This window comes from Anabrus simplex, chromosome 1, assembly GCF_040414725.1.
Source record: "Anabrus simplex isolate iqAnaSimp1 chromosome 1, ASM4041472v1, whole genome shotgun sequence".
In the NCBI taxonomy this organism is placed as follows: domain Eukaryota; kingdom Metazoa; phylum Arthropoda; class Insecta; order Orthoptera; family Tettigoniidae; genus Anabrus; species Anabrus simplex.
The window spans coordinates 420,684,009-420,703,672 of record NC_090265.1 but is presented as its reverse complement, the minus strand read 5'-3'; the positions used below and the strand labels follow the sequence as shown (position 1 = coordinate 420,703,672).

At 38.9% G+C, this 19,664-nt stretch overlaps 1 protein-coding gene across 1 annotated transcript in view; it reads left to right on the top strand.

Annotated features, from left to right (window-relative positions):
- Nucleotides 1-19,664, top strand: part of pasi2 (Protein) — an 87,377-nt gene that overhangs the window by 7,200 nt on the left and 60,513 nt on the right. Inside the window, exons 3-4 of the mRNA XM_067135118.2 lie at nt 1,435-1,564; nt 11,566-11,660. Of these exons, the coding sequence (XP_066991219.1) occupies nt 1,435-1,564; nt 11,566-11,660 (225 nt within the window). The remainder of the gene's footprint in view (nt 1-1,434; nt 1,565-11,565; nt 11,661-19,664) is intronic.

The window sequence follows — 19,664 nt, the reverse complement described above, 5'->3', positions numbered from 1 at the left end:
ATTGTACGTTGTCATAGCCGTGTTGCCTATGTGTAGGTGGTTTCATAAATGGCCATAACTTGGAAGTGTAACTTATTTTTTTATTTGCTCTTGTGTAACTCCTTCATGCAAACGGTAATCAAATAAGTACTTCAGATATGGTACTATATCACAACCCATTGCCTGTAGTATATCCCAAGAAATCTTATCAATTCGAGCTGCTTTTCTAGTTCAACTTTTGTATCTTATTGTAAATGTCTTTATTTAGAGGAATGATGAATTAATGTATTCTCTAAGTGTAAACACAGTTTCTTGTGTCCTATAAGGAGTTCCTCATGGGTTTCAAAATTATTGATTGATACGATTTTTTAAAAGTAATAGGTAGGCTATAATATGGTATACCAATCGTTTATAGATATATTTTACACGATACTTGTAGTTGTCAATCAACTTTTTATGTAAGCTTTGTCTTTTTGGCAGCCTCCAAATGGGGAAGCAGAAATAAATGCATTTCTCTCTCTCTTGCTTTTCTGAAGTCCTGCCAGTAAAATTCTTCTCAAGTTAGAGAATGGTTATAGAGTAGCAAAAACTATTAATATTGTGTAAATTTTAAGGACTCGTAATTGATGAATTAATTTCTACTGAGTGTTAATAAATGGACACACCTTTATAATATTAAACTTATCCTATACTCCTGTTCTGTGTCGCCCGGCTGAATGGCTCAGACTGTTAAGGTGCTGGCTTTCTGATCCCAAGTTGGCAGGTTCGATCCTGGCTCAGTCCGGTGGTACTTGAAGGTGCTCAAATACATCAGCTCTGTGTCAGTAGATTTACAGGCACATAAAAGAACTCCTGCAGGACAACATTTCAGCACCTCAGCATCTCCAAAAACGGTAAAAGTCGTTAGTGGAATATAAAACAATAACATTATTATTGTTGCCATTGATGCTTTCACGGCCTGTACTTATAGACATGATTATTGTTCTGTGTCTAAGAGATACCATGTGAGACAAAATAGCTGAACAAAATCAGCTAACTGAATCTGATTCGTAAAGTTAACAGAAGTATATAATAATAATAATAATAATAATAATAATAATAATAATAATAATAATAATAATAATAATAATATAATCATCATCATCTGTTCATTTTCACTTAATAGTTTGAAATTTCTGTTGTATAACCTCGTTTTATAGGTGCAAAATTCAACTTGGCTTTAGTTTTCAATGTTTCCCGTGCGGTATTATGAAAACACTTGGGAGAGCTAAATCAAACTGTCTAAGCCAGTATGATAATTGCTCCACGTTCTACCTTTTTCATGAGATGGGAGTCCTTTGCTGCCTTATCCAGTGTTTATCAACTTCAAAAATTTTATATAACATGAACATTGGATATTGTCAGGATTCTGTCTATGTTTGAAATGTATTGATTTGTTTTAATTGTATGTTTCAGTTGTTGAGCATCTTTACCATCTGCACATCTGTATTTGACTTGTACTGCCTTGCTCAAGCTGCACCAGGATCGACACATTATGGATACTACATCATCAGTTTTGAATTTGTTTATGTTGGTAATGTTCATGGTAAGTCAGTTTATGTTCATTGTATATATAACAGGAAAGTATCCCCGTCAGTAGCAGGAGAACAAACCCACACCTAACCATCCATCCATATCTTATTACACCGATGAGTAATTGAATTAGAGAGCTGTGTTTTGGCAAAATGGTGCTGTGGTAGGCCAGGTGAATGTAATAGTGTGGGTACCATTTATATGGGATGAAATGGAACCCCTGTACATCCACCACTGTTAGTCATCAATGACCGATACAGAAACCTATCGCCAGATATTATCCATCCATTTGTTCACCTACTGCACCCTGTGGAAGACTTGTACCTACAGCAATGGATGTGAGGATTCTTGCCTGGCCCTCAAGGTCACTCAACTCGGTCCTGTTGAGCACAACGGCGATGTTGTCATGAAGGATATGTGTACCTTGGTCCTTGCTCCAAACAATTTCCATGCATTATTCAAGGCTGTACAATAGTAATAATAATAATGGCGTATGGCCTCCGGAGAGACCTGGTGCAGGTCTTTTCTAGTAGACGCCCTATTAGGCGACCTGCATGTCTGTGAAGACGAGGGCCCTACCTAGGATGATTTCTAATGTTGAATATGCCACACATACCCAGCCCCCGAGCCATTGGAATTAACCAGTTAAGGTTAAAATCCCTGACCCGTCCGGGAATCAAACTCGGGACCCTCTAAACCGAAGGCCAGTACGCTGACCATTCAGCCAACGAGTCGGACTGTACAATGGTTATGTCTCCCCAATGCTTGTGGTATCTTATGGAATCCATATCCCACTGCATCGCCGCCGTCTTAGGACGAAAGGAGATACTACATGCTACTAGCCAAGTATTTCAGATTCAATTGCTCATCAGTGTATTTTTATGCTGGGTATGTCTAAGGACGTTTGGTTTGCCAGTTTCACAGCTGCTTTTCCCAGTATATCCCATGGGAGTGAGCTACATATACCGCTATGTGAGGGTGTCGTCGGGGGGTTTGAGTGTAATTGTACAAGCTAGGAATGGGAAGTAAGCAGCCGAGGCCTTCAGAAAGGTACCATTCCAGTATTTGACTGGAGTTGAAATGTGAAACCACGCAAAACCATTTTGAGGATGGCTGTCTGCAGATTTGAATCCGCCTGTCTCCTGAGTACAGAACTAACGACCCTAAGAGTTGCAACACACTGAGCTGACCTGTTAACTTTTATTCTTTTAGTTTTTTACTGGTTTTTATTAGTAATATATGAGATTTTTAATGTCTGGTGTATTTCATCAAATGCCGCTATTACTTGCCTGTATAACATCGCAATCTAGCATCAGTGAGCCGAACTTGTCCTTGGACACTCCTGGCACTAAAAGCCATATGCCATTTCATTACCTAGCATCAGTGACATTGTCAACCAAAGGAGGGGGTTTACTATTTATTTATTTATTTATTTATTTATTTATTTATTTAATTAATTAATTTATTTATTTATTTTGTATGGCAAGAGGATACATTTTACAACAGTACAAATATGTACAAATTAGTAGTAGGTTTAAATATTTTTCTCATAGTGGAGTATCCTCTGATTGCTGGGATATCCATAAAGCAAAGCTTTAAGTCCAGCAGCCAGTGTAGTTGCTATCTTGGCACCATCCAGTGTCACGTGTAGGGCAATTTAAAGTTATACCTATGGAAAGTGCAGAAATGACAACCCCGATATGTCCGTTCAACAAAGGGCTTCCATAAGTAGGGCACCACGAAAAACGAAGGAGGGGGTGGGAGGTGGGGAATGATTACATCATCAGGTTATAGTACAGCTAACTGAACTCCTATTCCACTTTTTTTTTGAATTTATATTTTTGGTGTATAAGTAACTTGTTTGGCTCACCAGTTTTGTAGCTGCTTTTCCCGGTACACACCATGGGGGTGAACTACATGTACCGCTGTGTGAGGGTATTGTCTGTGGGTTTAGGTGTAATTGTATGGGCTAGAAATGGGAAGGAAGTGGCCGTGGCCTTCAGAAGTTGAAATGGAAAACCATTTTGAGGGTGGCCAACTGGGAATTTGAACTCGCCTATCTCCCAAGTACACAGCTAGTAGCCATAACTGGCTGTGCCGTTACACACCGAGCTGATATCTGTTAGATTCTTATTGCACTGAAATTAGTTCTTTAGTATTAAAGCAATAATAATAATAATAATAATAATAATAATGAAAATCATACTGCCTCAGCCACAGAGGTGCAGATCTTCTGAAAACCTCCCTCTCTACTTCACAACATAAATTACATATAGTGATATGTACAAGATGCAAATTTTAATAAATATTGAATTTTCACCTGAGTGGGAGGTTGTGGGTCCAGATACCACTGGTATGCAGTGGGCCATTTTTGTTCCCTTCAGTATGTAAAATGTGCTAAACATGGCCCAAAACATTGAAAGTTTATTTTGAGTACAATGCATTTGTGAAAATTCAGTATTATTCATTGGTTTGGCCCACAACGGGAGACTTGCACACACTCTACAGTTTGATGACAGTAGTGCCAGACCTTTAGGTAAGATCCTTTCCAATAAAACAAATTTGACCTAGGCCACTTCAGCTCATTTGGCAAGAGCAACCAACGCAAAATCAGGAGGTTGTTGGTTCGGATCCCACTGTTGTCTGGTTGGCCATTTTTTGTTCTGTACTTAACATCTCTTCAATATGTATTATATGTATTGAACACGCCTAATATTTTGAAAGTTTATTTTGAATGCAAATTTTACTTTGTACAGTATTACTTGTAGGAGAGTGATATGTTCATTCTCATCCACTTCCAAGTGGTCCAACAAGTCAGGCAAACAGCGACACAAGCCACCTTTAGAACAGGAGTCAGCAAGCGGGGGATGAGTTTTGCAGTGATGTCTCATTTTCAGTTGTAAAAGTGTTACACTGAGCTCCACGAAAGATCAGGTAGTTTAAAAGTTCAATCGTACACCTTTTATCCTCATACACAGGCACACAAATTTTTCCCACGTATTCATCAGTCCTAAATTTGGAAAGCTGGCCCCAAGTGTTGAATGTCTTCGATCAACATGTTGCTGCTTTTCAATCGTGAATATCATCAAATACTTGAGTTATTTTCAAGGCGTGTTCTTTATAAGCTGTAGACAACATATCAACCGCATCCGACGCACTTTTACTCAGTAAAAAACAAAATTTCAACACTGCACGCTGTTCTGTAATATCAGCCATTTCATAAAATCACAAATATCGAAGAGGTCAAAAAACACATCGCACGAAAACATGTTGGATGGGCTCGCTACAACCGTCTCAAGCCACGCCGCTTGGCATGCTGACTTAGGAGGGGTTACTTAACATCCACCTAGAGCGAGAAGCCTGAACTACAAGAGTGACGCGCGCATTGAATTATGTCCAATCCCCCTTCGTTTATTTGCTTTTTATCTAATATCTGTGCACTATTGCGACTTCTCTACTCATGTATAAGAATATGAAATTGAATTAAAATGAAAAATACTAAGATATTCATGAAATAAAATACTCATTTGTTGGTCTGTGTACTTGCACTTAGTTCTTACCTGATTACATACACATACAATATTTGATGGGCACCAGCTACAACTCAATGCAGCAATAATAGAATGAGAGTCTTGAATATCTCTAGGGTGTGGGGTAATAAGCTTACTTAAACAGCATAACATATAAAGTTCCAGGAAAAGGAGATTGTCGTTTTGTTTCCCCATTAAATTTGAGGTTAACTAATTCTAAATTAATTTGATATTGAACAAAATATATTCTTTAAATTATGTCAAAAAATAGTAAGACTTGCTGCAATAAAACAGATGAGAATATAAAATTATGACATTACAAGTGAAAGAAACTAGGCATTAAATTTGAAATCCTATTGACTGGATATTTAAAAGTTGTACAAGAAATTATCCCTCACTAGTTCATGAACAGTACCTTCAACACTTTGAGTGTTATTACAACGTATTCCTTTGAATTGTTATCCTGTAGGTATCTCAAGCCTAATTTGGTGATGTATCCTTTTTGTTTCACTGACGAGATATAGCATGGCTTGAAATTAGATTCGCACTTCACAATCAACTTTACAAGTAATTCACTGATAACTGTTAGTCTGAATTGTGACAACTCAATATTTGGCGGTCACCGCACTGACACAAAAACTCAACCGATCAGATATACGAAACACACTCCGAACATTTAATCCATATGGTGACTGATGACTAAGTATCCATGTGACTGCTGCTTCTCCATCTCCCTGACTCACTACTACCATCTCAGTAGTACTCTGTGTGGCAAGGCTCTGTAACCCACTGACTTCATGGTAAGTCTCTTCATCCAGTTGCTTCCAACTAACTGACCGACTGAGGCCTCTCCATCTATATGACCTACACTAAAAAGACACAGGTCCTAGTATATATATAGCCATTAGTTGACACACCTACGCAATTTCGAAAAATAACTATGATGTTACTCCCACCCAACTGAAACTGTTGCAGGTTGTTGTGAAAAAGCCTAAGGCGGCTGTAGGTATATCCTAAAAATGAGCTCATCGCTAAATGCATACGATGACAGAGCGATGACTCAACAGTTACGGTAGCAGTATTGCACAATGTTGCAGTGTCAAAAGTTATTTCAGACAGTATGTCTATATCTGATATTATGCAGCAACTCTTACTTTACATGTCTTTAATGTTCATCTGCACACATATATACATAACAAATTAACTACAAATAAGCAAGCGATAATCATTACAGAATTGAATTGAACAATAATAATAGCAATAGTAATATCACAGATAAAATAATAATACAGATACACTAATAATAATAATAATAATAATAATAATAATAATAATAATAATAATAATAATTCAGATATAATCTTGTAATGGGATTTGAACTGTTACAATTCACCTCCCTTTCTTCTTCCTCCGTCTGACCTCTAAATTTACCTCTTGTAACGGGATTTGAACCGTTACACTATGTCCTATTCCTATGTCTTGTACTTTATCCAGGGAATACATTTCCAAGTTCTTTGAAATAATTTAAGAAAGGGCTGTACATTTTTTCTTTTTTTTTTCTTGTTACAAGTTGCTTTACGTCGCACCGACACAGATAGGTCTTATGGCGACGATGGGACGGGAATGGGTTAAGAGTGGGAAGGAAGCGGCCATGGCCTTAATTAAGGTACAGCCCCAGCATTTGCCTGCTGTGAAAATGGGAAACCATGGAAAACCATCTTCAGGGCTGCCGACAGTGGGGTTCGAACCCACTACGTATTGTACCGGTTACGACCTGTACATGAGTATTTTTTTTAGTGTAAATGACCTTTAATTATCACGCGTAATGTTCTGAGCACGCCTGGTTTGTTTACCGTCAGCGGGGCAAGCAAGCGAGTGAAGGACAGCTGTGAGCTGTGACGTAGCCACAGGGGCTAGCTGGACTGCCCGCCCGTCACACCACGTGTTCCCAGCCTGGACTCATATATTCTAGATTCCACGTCACATCCTCCAGAATGTTCGACGGGGAAAATTTTGTAACTCCCGTAATAATTATGCTAGCGGCTTGAGCGATATGTCATCTTGTTTGGGATCACCTGAACGTCGCAATGCTCGAGTTTTAAGTAAATCCATCAAGGGATTCAGGAGATATTCAGTCAAGCCGTATTGTGACGTAGATGTCCCGGATCGAATAAAAGGAGGGCCCACTGTAGCCTGTTCACTCAGTTACAGCTGAGTAGTCAGCGTGGACACTCTCGCTGCTACTATCGTCGTGTTGTGACAGTCCCGACGAGGAACTCTGTAATTTTGTCATCCGGGATCTTTACTGCAGAAGAAGAGCCTTCTTAGGCTTGGCAGTTATCGCAGACATACTACAGACACCGTAAGGGAAGTGGTAAGTAAAGGGAAAACTGATCTGGCAATAATTACAGGAGGGCTGTCCTCTATGCTACAGCCATTGGATGTTTGTGTGAACTGGCCTTTAAAAGCTGCATTGAAACAGCTGTACACAGAGTGGGTGGCGTCCGCTGGCAATCTTGCACTGACACCAGTTGGATGAGTGATACGATCCAAAGTGGAACTTTTATGCAAATGGATAAAGACTGCATGGGATCACATCTCCATCGACTGGGTGAGGAGAAGTTTCAAGCAATGTGGAATTTCAAATTCTGTGGATGGTAGTGAGGACGATTATGTATGGGAAGGTAACATTCATCAAAGTTCTGATGACTTTGAATCATGACTTATTTGTACATTGAACTAATTTTATTTCTCATTGTGGTTCTTTTATTACTTTTAAAGCATTTTAAAATAGCAATTTTTTGTCACATTTGCAGACATTAAAAAAGTTGGTAAATAAACATGTGATTTATTGTTTTCCAAATTTTATTGTTTGAAATTCAGGTGTGCGGGTCTTAATCGGTGGCGGATGGTATTCGGGATTAAACAGTATTCAAAACTTGAGCAGTGGGTGTTAAAAAATTGAAATATATTTTTAAAAGATGTTTATGAAGTTTTTCATTAAAAACAAGCAAGTGTAACAAATGCTGAAAAACATTCTTTTAGCTCTCCTATAAAATAGCACTTTTGTGACAGTGCCCCTCACCTTCAGGGCACTGGTATAAATTATGCAAACTTTTCCATAATCTATCTACTACCGCTGCCATCTCTTAGGCCAATCATCTGACACAAAACTATGCTTTCACTCCGTGTAGGTGCACTCCTTGTAAGAAATTCAGTGCTATGCGCTTGCTAATGTGTTAGACCAATTGATTTTGTGATTAGTTAAGACATACACAGATGAATAAAGAAAGAATGCGCCAGTAGCTGAGAACAGTTGGCAACAGTTCATAGAAAGTAACCAAGCCTCTAGCAACAAATGACAGTGATGGCTGCTGCATGATGTAGTATGCTGTAAAGGAGCGCCTAGCAACTATACTGGATTCATTGTAAACATGAACATGTGCTCATGTAACATTTATTGGTTGATGCTACCGCAGAACACCTACACAGAAACATCAAAGTAGTTTGTTAGCCAGGTCATGGCATAATGCAATCCTACCTGCAAAATGTCCAAAATATAATTTCTCAAGTAATTTGCAAGAACCAATGTTTTCATTGTCGTTAATACAAGCAAGCAATTCAAATTGAAGAGTGCCGGGGGCGCATGCCCTCATGCTTGACCCGCCACGTTGCATCTCTAACCTTTGACATCGTCCGTTCGTGCCATATATTATCTCTAACCTTCATTCGCGAAGGCTCAATGGAAGCTTTATCCCATTGAGTTGGTACGGAGTCTGGTAAAGGGATATGTTGCGTGTAACTCTTAGACATTTACAATATTATAAGTCCACCTGTTCAATACAATACAATATGATCCACTATTTCATATGGTCAAATATTTTTTATACATAATACATAAAAGTCAAAGGTACATGTTTCACCCTCCTTACGGGCATCATCAGCCTATATCAATCTTAAAAATAATACATATACTTGGAAATTATAGGTTAAAATGTTGAAAAATGATTTCGTAAAACATTATACAATAACATCTAAAACAACGATAATGCACCAAAGTATGTTAAAAGAGAGTGAATTAACAGTTTTGAAGATTAAAACGTGATTAAACATGAAATTTTGAGAGTTTAAAACTAAAATGAATCCATATTTTTATAATATCATTAAGACTGTGATGGCCTTGAGTATAAACACAATCATCAAAGGGGGATGTTTCTTCAATTCCCAAGTTGAATCCAAGGTGGTAAAATCGCTGTCAGTTATTTAAAACGGAAGTGTGAATGTAATAAACAAGTTAAAATGTATATGTTTGGGATATCTGAAAGTCCAGAAGAAAATGGAACTTCTGTAGAGGCGTTGCTTATGATAAAACGTATGTCAAAGCTAGCGGAGTTCGGAAATTATGTGGTAGTCGAATGGATCTAAAAGATAGTCAAGTTGATGTGATAATTCCGTTGAAACATTTGTTGGAAGAAATGTTCAGGATTTTCTGAAACAAAATGTAGAAGAAAGTTGGTGAATAATACCGTACTGTACAAGAGACTTCCCGTACGTCAAAGATGGCTAATGCGGTACTTACTCGTACGGAGCGTATTAGGTACGTCAGGTTGTTACAGCAACGCTAGCTTGACTGGGTTTTCGACTTCTAGTATTATAACGGTGTGGCTGAGGCAGTGAAGGACATGGAGGGGGGGTAATGGTGGGTGGATCCTTGCGCGCATGTGTTGTTATTGGCGGGCTGTTAGGAGCAAGATGGGCGGGCCTATCATTTGACGAGGTGGTGGAAGCTTTAGAACAAGAAGTTCTAAAAGTTGGCGGGATTGTATTATGTTTTGAATTCACCATGCCTAATAACTTTGGAGTTAGCTCATATAAAGGATTTTTTGCTTCCGTGATATCGTTAAGATTATGGTCTTTGTTATAGGCTTGGTCTAAAAAGATGTAAAGATCTTCTAATTCATTCATAAGTTTTCCTTTGCCTATGCATTTTAGAATAGTGAGATCTTTATCAATTGATGTAAACTGATGTCCTGTTTCACTCATGTGTGAGCTCATCGCAGAATATTTGTTGTGCTTTAAGGCATTATAATGCTCCATATATCTCGTATGAAAGCTGCGCCCAGTCTGTCCAACATAACTAAATCCACACTGAGCACAAGTGAGTCTGTAAATACCAGATCTCGAAAACCGGCTGTTTTTATAATTGACTTTATTATGATTAAAAAATATACTTTGATTTGTATTTACTGTTCTGAAAGCAATATTAGTGTCGTATTTCTTCAGTGTGTTGGCGATCTGGTGGATGGCTGGGTTATTGTATGTAAACGTAGCGAAACTAGTTTTTTTAGGTTTATCCGGAATGAGATTCGTGGATAGTTTATATTTAACTTTATTGATTAACTGGTTAATCATTTCAACCTTGAACCCATTAAGCTTGGCCAAGTTCCTTATATAGTTTAATTCTATTTTTAAGTTGTTTTTAATTTTGATATAGGCTGATGATGCCCGTAAGGAGGGTGAAACATGTACCTTTGACTTTTATGTATTATGTATAAAAAATATTTGACCATATGAAATAGTGGATCATATTGTATTGTATTGAACAGGTGGACTTATAATATTGTAATAATACTTGAGACATACGTCAACTTCAATACGGAACCAAAATGAGAATAGTTACTTGTAACTCTTAGACGTCGGGACATTAATGAAGACAGCTGAAATGTGGCATGTCTTTATTCTTCATGTGGAAGAGCTGAGATTCTGGGGATCAGATGGTCTGTGTGATATGACTTTCGACTGTCTTGTCATTAATCCGAATGATACAAGCAGCAGTGAGGAAGAGGAGAGAGGGGAATTCGACTTGGAAGGAGTACGTAAAGTACTTTTTACTTTTCTTTAATATTGCCTTTTCGAAACTGTATTTCCCTTCTAGAATTTAATTTTATTGAAATATTAAATATTAAAAGTGTGAATTTTTCCTTCTGTGTGCTGTTGTGAATGATATGTATTTACGTTTTAGGAATGACTTCAAATCCATTAACCTCCTGTAATTTCTTTCTGAGATGTTAATGTTTCTGATTTGTCATTCGCTTGTTTATTCCTCGTGGACAGTGAATAAAATTTGTCTCTTAATCCATATCACCTACATGTTGACATTAACGACATCAGCAACAGTCTGATGTAATCGCGGCAATCAAGCAAAGTAATGATAATTGCTAGATGACCCCACATGGCTGTTGCCATATGTTTGGAAGTAGCTTGGCGATTCTCCAGTCAGCGTGGAGACCGCGGATGGATACATGGTGTTCTTTGTTTACATGAATTTCGGATCTCTTGATGACTGCAGAATAGCTTTCAGAGTCGATCTGGAGTTCTACCCTCACTCCTATATAAAAATCATGTTATATGATTGGGATCATGCTGCAAAGAATGTTATTGTAAGTGATGTCACTAATAGTTGGTGTTTTCCTCTGTGTTTTAGTGCGAAATGCGTTGATAGTCTTTGCACTATTTTCACTGATTGGAGCTGTGGGTGTTCTGGTTACTAGCATCAATCTTATAATTGCTTTGAGAAAGGTGAGTATGAATAGAAATCAATTCCAATATTAATGATACTATAAGATAACCTCATAGATTGTAAATTATTGTTTATAAAGCATGCAGATTGAATGTATCTGATGGCTGATATTAATTGTATTATTCCATACTAAATTGAAAAGTATCTAAATGAGTGTGTTATAAATTTTGATTGTTATGAGTTGATTATTTCGTACTACTGTCTCTTCCCTCCCATTCTTTATGTAATGGGTATGCTTGGGATATGTTTTAAGATGTTTATTGTGAAATGGTTCCTTTTTTTTTTTTACCTTTTGTGCTATTAAGGTATTTAAAACCATTTGTCTTACCTGATATTAGTGATGTCAGATTTGCTGCCTGTTGCACCAGTTATGGGGACCTATAAGTAATTGACTAGCTTTTACCTGTGGATCAGATTTGAAAATCTAAGTAATTGTGTCCTCTGAGTTTTGTAAAAATCATTAAGTGAAGCATATTAATTGGTGTTCATGACAGAATTTGCAGTCTATCTTCTGGAAACTTGTCATATTGTTTGCTAACTGTATTAATGTATCATTGACAAGTTGAAAATAATCAAGGTACAGGGGCACTAGAATGTGACTGTCAGATTATATATATATAGTCATTTAGACATGCTAATTCAGAACTTCAGGGCAAATGTTTAATTTTCTACTCTAATTTACTCAAATGAGAAATAGGAGAATTGCTACTGACACAGAAGCACGTGACAGAGCTGGCCATGTCAGAAGCAGATGGAAGGGGTGAAAAGAAAGTAGACAATATTTTCATAACAGTTTCTCAAAGATTGTCCATATGAATGGGATATACGTGTACAATCATTTTGTCAATTGATTGGTTGTTACTTGGTTTGATATGTTATTTGTTCCTCGAACGAAGCATTGGCTCTCTGTGTGGGTCTATTGAACAACAGAAAAAAGATGTGACCAAAGTAAAGACAGGTTGTGCTTTACTCCTTCCCCCCCCCGACATTGTCAATTCACTATGTCGATACTGACTCTTTATAATTTTCCTTCATTCAAATCTGAAACTCCCTAGTTAAGTGGAAATGAAGTATGAATGATAATTTCTGTTCTGCTTCATTTTGGCCGGATATGCACCATGTTATTTCAACCGTTTGCATCCTTGACAGTACTGTGGAACCTTGATTATCCATTCCCGGATAATTCGTTCAGATTATGTGGTCCCGGGAGCATCCTAATTAAATCACATTGTGAAAATCCCACATCCGTTCCTCGAAGAAACTATTTCCCGGATCAACCATCCAGAAATGTCAGTCCCATCAATGCTAAATCCTCGATAAAGCGTTTTTCAAGAAAATGTATCTCAAGAAAGGATGGCTACAGTATACCTATGAATCTTGGCATTAATGTCCCATTATTGTGATAATTAGAGCAAGTACTGTACTGGTAAGCAGATGAAAAATTGAGGAGGAGTTGTTCTTGAAGATGACAACGGGATCAAAAAAAGATGGGAAGAGTATTTCAACCACCTGCTTAATGAGGAAATGAGAGACTGGTATTTGAGGATGGTGTCCCCAGTCAGGGTTTAACAACTGAAATTACTAGAGAAGAAGTGATGATTGCTCTTGTATGTATGTTGGGTATTCAGCCCGAAGGCTGGTTTGATCCTCTGTTGTAGTTCCGCCAACAGCTGTCATAAATAGCCTAGGTGCCACTGAAGAGGCGTACTAGGGAAACGAGGAGTGAGGTAGTTTCCCCGTTGCTTTCCTCACTGAGCCAGCCGTTGCTATTACATATCAGCCTGTCAAGCCCACTGAAATGCATGCAACAACTGACCCTACAAGCGATATTTTCACACCATTCATAACAGGGATTGGCTGCATAAGCAATGGTATTACTAGCATCACTCGTACCTCAGTCACTTTCATGTTGTCAAAGCCAAGGATGAGACTGAGACAGGTCAATGAAAGTAACAAATTTGATATCGCCCATACCAGAAGACATAGTGCACTGTAAATACTACATCTTTCCAGCAAAGGCATGATTGCTCTTAGGGAAAGAAAAAAATACGGGCGAGTTGGCTATGCGGTTAGGAGCAAGCAGCTGTGAGCTTGCATCCGGGAGATAGTGGATTTGAATCCCACTGTCGGCAGCCCTGAAGATGGTTTTCCGTGGTTTCCCATTTTCACACCAGGCAAATGCTGGGGCTGTACCTTAATTAACCTTTTCACTGCCGAGTTTTGATGACCAGGGCAGCCCTCTGGGCTGGGTTTTTTTTAAAAGGAAGAAACACTTTTACAGATACATTTTTACTGATACTATTAATGGAATGCATATTGTCCTCTTAGCCCCGCAGCCCAATACGCGGTCGGGGATGAAGTGAGATTATATTTTACACCATATTTTTACGGCCGGATGTCGAGTGCAGAGCTTGGCTCCATAGCTGTAGCATGTTAATACGCGCGGCTACCCTGTTAGGTGATACTATTACTGAAATATAACATAAAATTGTTGATCCAAGAACTGGTATTATAAAAATCATTGACATTTGGGGAAAAAAGAATTTATCTGAGGAGTGATGAGGTTCATCATTACTACTTTGTCTCGCACTTTCTTGTAGTTCAGTATCGCCAGTTAGATATTCTCCATCTTCGTTATCAAAATATAGCTCTCAGGAATAACTGTTTATGAAGAAACATTCAATTTCGTCGTCAACAAGAGATGAATGTATACTTCAAGACGCCATGATGGCTACACATTAGCGGGAAAGATGTTCCACTCCAACGAAGCTGAAATAACACCAGATCACTTTCAAAACGTGCAAAATGGAGTGGTATATCTGATGTACAGAACTTCTTTGAGCATTTCCACAGAATCTCAAAGCATGACACTATATGGCGTTCATTTGTGAGATTGGTGAAGTACACACCACACCAAAACATATATACATATACATACGGGTTTGGCGGATGAGACACAGCGTTCAGTATCGTATATATACGGGTTTGGCAGTGAATGGGTTAAGCTCACGGCCACTTCCTTCCAACTCCTAGGCCTTTTCTATCCCATCGTCGCCATAAGACCTATCTGTGTCGGTGTGACGTAAAGACACTAGCCGGGAAAAAAAAGTGGAAAAGCAACAGTTTCTGATGAAATTCCAGTGGAAGTCTGGAAGTGCCTTGGAAAGAAAGGAACACATATGCTCTTGGGATCTAATACAGCAGATTTATGAGAAAGAGAAAATGCCCATGGAGTGGAGGCAGACAACAATAGTGCCTGTTTACAAAGAGAAGGGAGACCTCCAGGACTGTTTTAACTACAGGGGGATAAAACTAACGTCCCATACAATGAAAATCTGGGAGAAGATTGTTGAGAAAAGGCTTCGAGAAGAAACAGCAATCGGGGATGAGCATTTTGGTTTCATGCCTGGGAGAAGTACCTCTGATGCAATATGACAAACCATAGAGAGGCACACACAGAGAGTTTACACAGGGTCTTTATAGACTTAGAGAAGCCCTATAGAGTCGTATGTCAGGAAGTCTGGAGATGTTTGAGTACCAGGGTAGTACTGGAAAAGTTTGTGAGAATTATCCAGGATATGTACGAGGGAGCTAGAACGAGAGTAAGCAGTAGTGTAGGGTTGACTGGATGGATACCAGTTGGAGTTGGGTTGCATCAGGGGTCCTCACTAAGTCTGTTCATATTCAACCTTGTGATGGATGTCTTATCTGACCGTGTACGAACTAAAGCACTGTGATGCATGATGTTTCTGATGATATTGTTTTGTGTAGCACCAGTAGGATAGAATTGGAAGAGAGGCTGGAAAGCTTGAGAAAATCCTTGGAAGACAGAGGCCTAAAAATTAAAAAATTAATAGAAAGAAAACTCAATACCTATGCCTCGGAGGTAAGGGGAATGAATTGTTAGAGATGGATAGTACATGCTTAAAAACAATGAATGGTTTCAAGTATTTAGGATCTTTTGTGTTTAAGGATCGCACTCTAAAAACGGAGATTAACCAGAGTGCAGTCTGCCTGGATGAACTGGAAAAGAATGTCTGGCATCCTGTGTGACAAAAGACTTGGAATAAGGGTTAAAGGAAAAGCCTACAAGACAGCAGTTAGGCCAGCCATGTTGAATGGTTCAGAGACTTGGGTAACAACAAAGGCACAATGTTGTGCAACGTTGCATTTAAAAAGTTTGTATCTTTTTCCACTAGTATTGACTTGTGCAGCAAGCGCACTTTCCAGCTGAGTTCAAGTTCACAAATGATATTTTTTCTCTTTCCAGTTTGATTGTGATTAGTGACGGGCAGAATTGAATATAATGCATTCGAGAACTCTTGAGAATCGATACTTCCATTCAAAACTGTATTCTCGAGTTCAACATAACCTTTAAAAGACAATGTAGGCCCAATTTACGAGGTAGAAGATTTCCAGAAACTGACTACGAAGACATTGCAGTTGCATTCATAGATATACAAAAGGCTTATGACACGGTTAGAAGAGAAGAGATATGGCAAGGGCGGAATAGAATGGAATTGTCAAGAGAAATGCAATTCGGAATTAGAAACATGTATAACAAATATCTGAACTGTGTTATAATAGATGGCAAAAAATCAGAATGGTTTAGAACAGACAGAGTAGTTTGACAAGGAAGTGTACTTTCACCGGTGCTCTTTAATATAGTGATGGTCAGCATGTAGGAAAGTTCGCCAAGAGTCAACAGCAAATGATATGAAAGTCATAGCATATGCATATGATGTTAATGATATGGGCAGAAAATGAACAAGAATCGGAAGAACAACTAAATACCTGGAAATGGGCAATTGAAGAAGCAGGCATGGAAATAAGTTTAACGAAAAGTAAGGTAATGAAAATCGGTAGAGAAAACAAAAAATGAAGGATGTTAGGTGTAATGGAAAAATTCTTAAAGAAGTAGATGCTTTTAATTACCTAGGAAGTAAGCTAACTGGGAAAGGAAACATACATACATACATACATACATACATTATCATTATAGACTGTTATGCCTTTCAGCGTTCAGTCTGCAAGCCTATGTGAATTTACTAAACGTCGCCACAATCTTCGATTCGCAACTAGTGTTGTGGCCTCATTTAGTTCTATACCTCTTATCTTCAAATCGTTAGAAACAGAGTCTAGCCTTCGTCGTCGTGGTCTCCCTCTACTTCTCTTACCCTCCATTGCAGAGTCCATTATTCTCCTAGGTAACCTATCCTCCATTCGCCTTTCATGACCCCACCACCGAAGCCGGTTTATGCGTACAGCTTCATCCATCGAGTTCATTCCTAAATTAGCCTTTATCTCCTCATTCCGAGTACTCTACTGGCATTGTTCCCACCTGTTTGTACCAGCAATCATTCTCGCTACTTTCATGTCTGTTACTTCTAACTTATGAATAAGATATCCTGAGTCCACCCAGCTTTCGCTCCCATAAAGCAAATTTGGTGTGGAAACAGACCGATGTAGAGATAGTTTTGTCTGGGAGATGACTTCCTTCTTACAGAATACTGCTGATCGCAACTGCGAGCTCACTGCATTAGCTTTACTATACCTTGATTCAATCTCACTTACTATATTACCATCCTGGGAGAACACACAACCTAAATACTTGAAATTATCGACCTGATCTAGCTTTGTATCACCAATCTGACATTCAATTCTGTTGAATTTCTTACCTACTGACATCAATTTAGTCTTCGAGAGGCTAATTTTCATACCATACTCATTGCACCTATTTTCAAGTTCCAAGCTATTAGACTTCAGGCTTTCGGCACAGTCTGCCATTAAGACCAAGTCGTCAGCATAGGCCAAACTGCTTACTACATTTCCACCTAACTGAATCCCTCCCTGCCATTTTATACCTTTCAGCAGATGATCCATGTAAACTACGAATAGCAAAGGTGAAAGATTACAGCCTTGTCTAACCCCTGAAAGTATCCTGAACCAAGAACTCATTCTACCATCAATTCTCACCGAAGTTCAATTGTCAACATAAATGCCTTTGATTGATTTTAATAATCCTTTAATTCCATAGTCCCCCAGTATAGCCGAGATCTTTTCCCTCGGTACCCTGCCATGTGCTTTCTCTAGATCTAGGAAACATACAGCTGCCTATTCCTCTCGTAGCATTTTTCAATTACCTGGCGCATACTGAAAATCTGATCCTGACAGCCTCTCTGTGTTCTAAAACCATACTGGTTTTCATCCAACTTCCTCTCAACGGCTGATTGCACCCTCCCTTCCAAGATGCCAGTGAATACTTTGCCTGGTATACTAATCAATGAGATACCTCTATAGTTGTTGCAATCCTTCCTGTTCCCTTGCTTATAGATAGGTGCAATTACTGCTTTTGTCCAATCTGAAGGTACCTTACCAACCCTCCATGCTAATTTTACTACTGTATGAAGCCATTTCATCCCTGCCTTCCCACTATACTTCACCATTCTGGTCAAATTTCATCTATTCCTGCTGCCTTATGGCAATGGAGTTTATTTACCATCCTTTCCACTTCCTCAAGCATAATTACACCAACATCATTTTCCTCCTCCCCATGAGCTTGGCTATTTGCAACACCACCAGGATGATTTCCTTTTACATTGAGAAGATGTTCAAAATATTCCCTCCACCTCTCCAGTGATTCCCTGGGATCTGTTATGAGTTCACCTGAATTACGCAAAACACTGTTCATTTCCTTTTTCCCTCCCTTCCTAAGATTCTTTATTACTGTCCAGAAAGGTTTCCCTGCTGCTTGACCTAGCCTTTCCAGGTTATTACCAAAATCTTCCCATGACTTCTTTTTGGATTGAACTACTATTTGTTTCGCTCTTGTTTCTTTCATCTACGTATAAATCCCTGTCTGCCTCGGCCCTTGTTTGGAGCCATTTCTAATAAGCCTTCTTTTTACGTTTACAGGCTGCTCTCACTTCATTATTCCACCAAGATGTTCGCCTTTTCCCATCTTTACACACAGTTGTTCCTAGGCATTCCCTTGCTGTTTCTACTACAGCATCCCTGTATGCCACCCATTCACTTTCTATATCCTGAACCTGCTTACTGTCTACTGCTCGAAACTTCTCACTAATTGTATCCATGTACTTCTGTCTAATTTCCTCGTCGTGGAGATTTTCTACCCTTATTCGTTTGCAGACAGATTTCACTTTCTCTACCCTAGGCCTAGTGATACTTAGTTCACTACAGATCAGATAGTAGTCTGTATCATCGAAAAATCCCCAGAAAACTTGTATATTCCTAACAGATTTCCTGAATTCGAAGTTGGTTAAGATATAGTCTATTATGGATCTGGTACCCCTAGCCTCCCATGTGTAGTGGTGAATAACCTTATGCTTGAAGAATGTATTCGTAACAGCTAAACCCATACTAGCACAGAAGTCCAGCAAACGCTTCCCATTCCCATTAGCTTCCATATCTTCCCCACATTTACCAATCACCCTTTCGTATCCTTCAGTTCTATTCCCAACTCTCGCTTTGAAATCACCCATTAGCACTATTCTATCCTTGCTGTTGACCCTGACCACGATGTCACTCAATGCTTCATAAAACTTGTCAACTTCATCCTCATCTGCACCCTCACATGGTGAATACACGGACACAATTCTTGTCCTAATTCCTCCAACTGACAAATCTACCCACATCATTCGCTCATTTACGTGCCTAACAGAAACTGTGTTGCGTGCAATGGTATTCCTGATAAAGAGCCCTACCCCAGACTCTGCCCTTCCCTTTCTAACACCCGTCAAGTACACTTTAGAATCTCTCTCTTCCTCGTTATCTCCCCTTACCCGAATATCACTTACTCCTAGCACATCCAGATGCATCCTCTTTGCTGACTCAGCCAGTTCTACCTTTTTTCTTCCATAAGCCCCATTAATATTGATAGCTCCCCATCGAATTCCATCAAATTCGTTCGCCAAGTTGTTTCCATGGAGTCCCTCGCCTGTCAAATGGGAGTGGGACTCCATTACTCCCATAGGTCCGAGGCT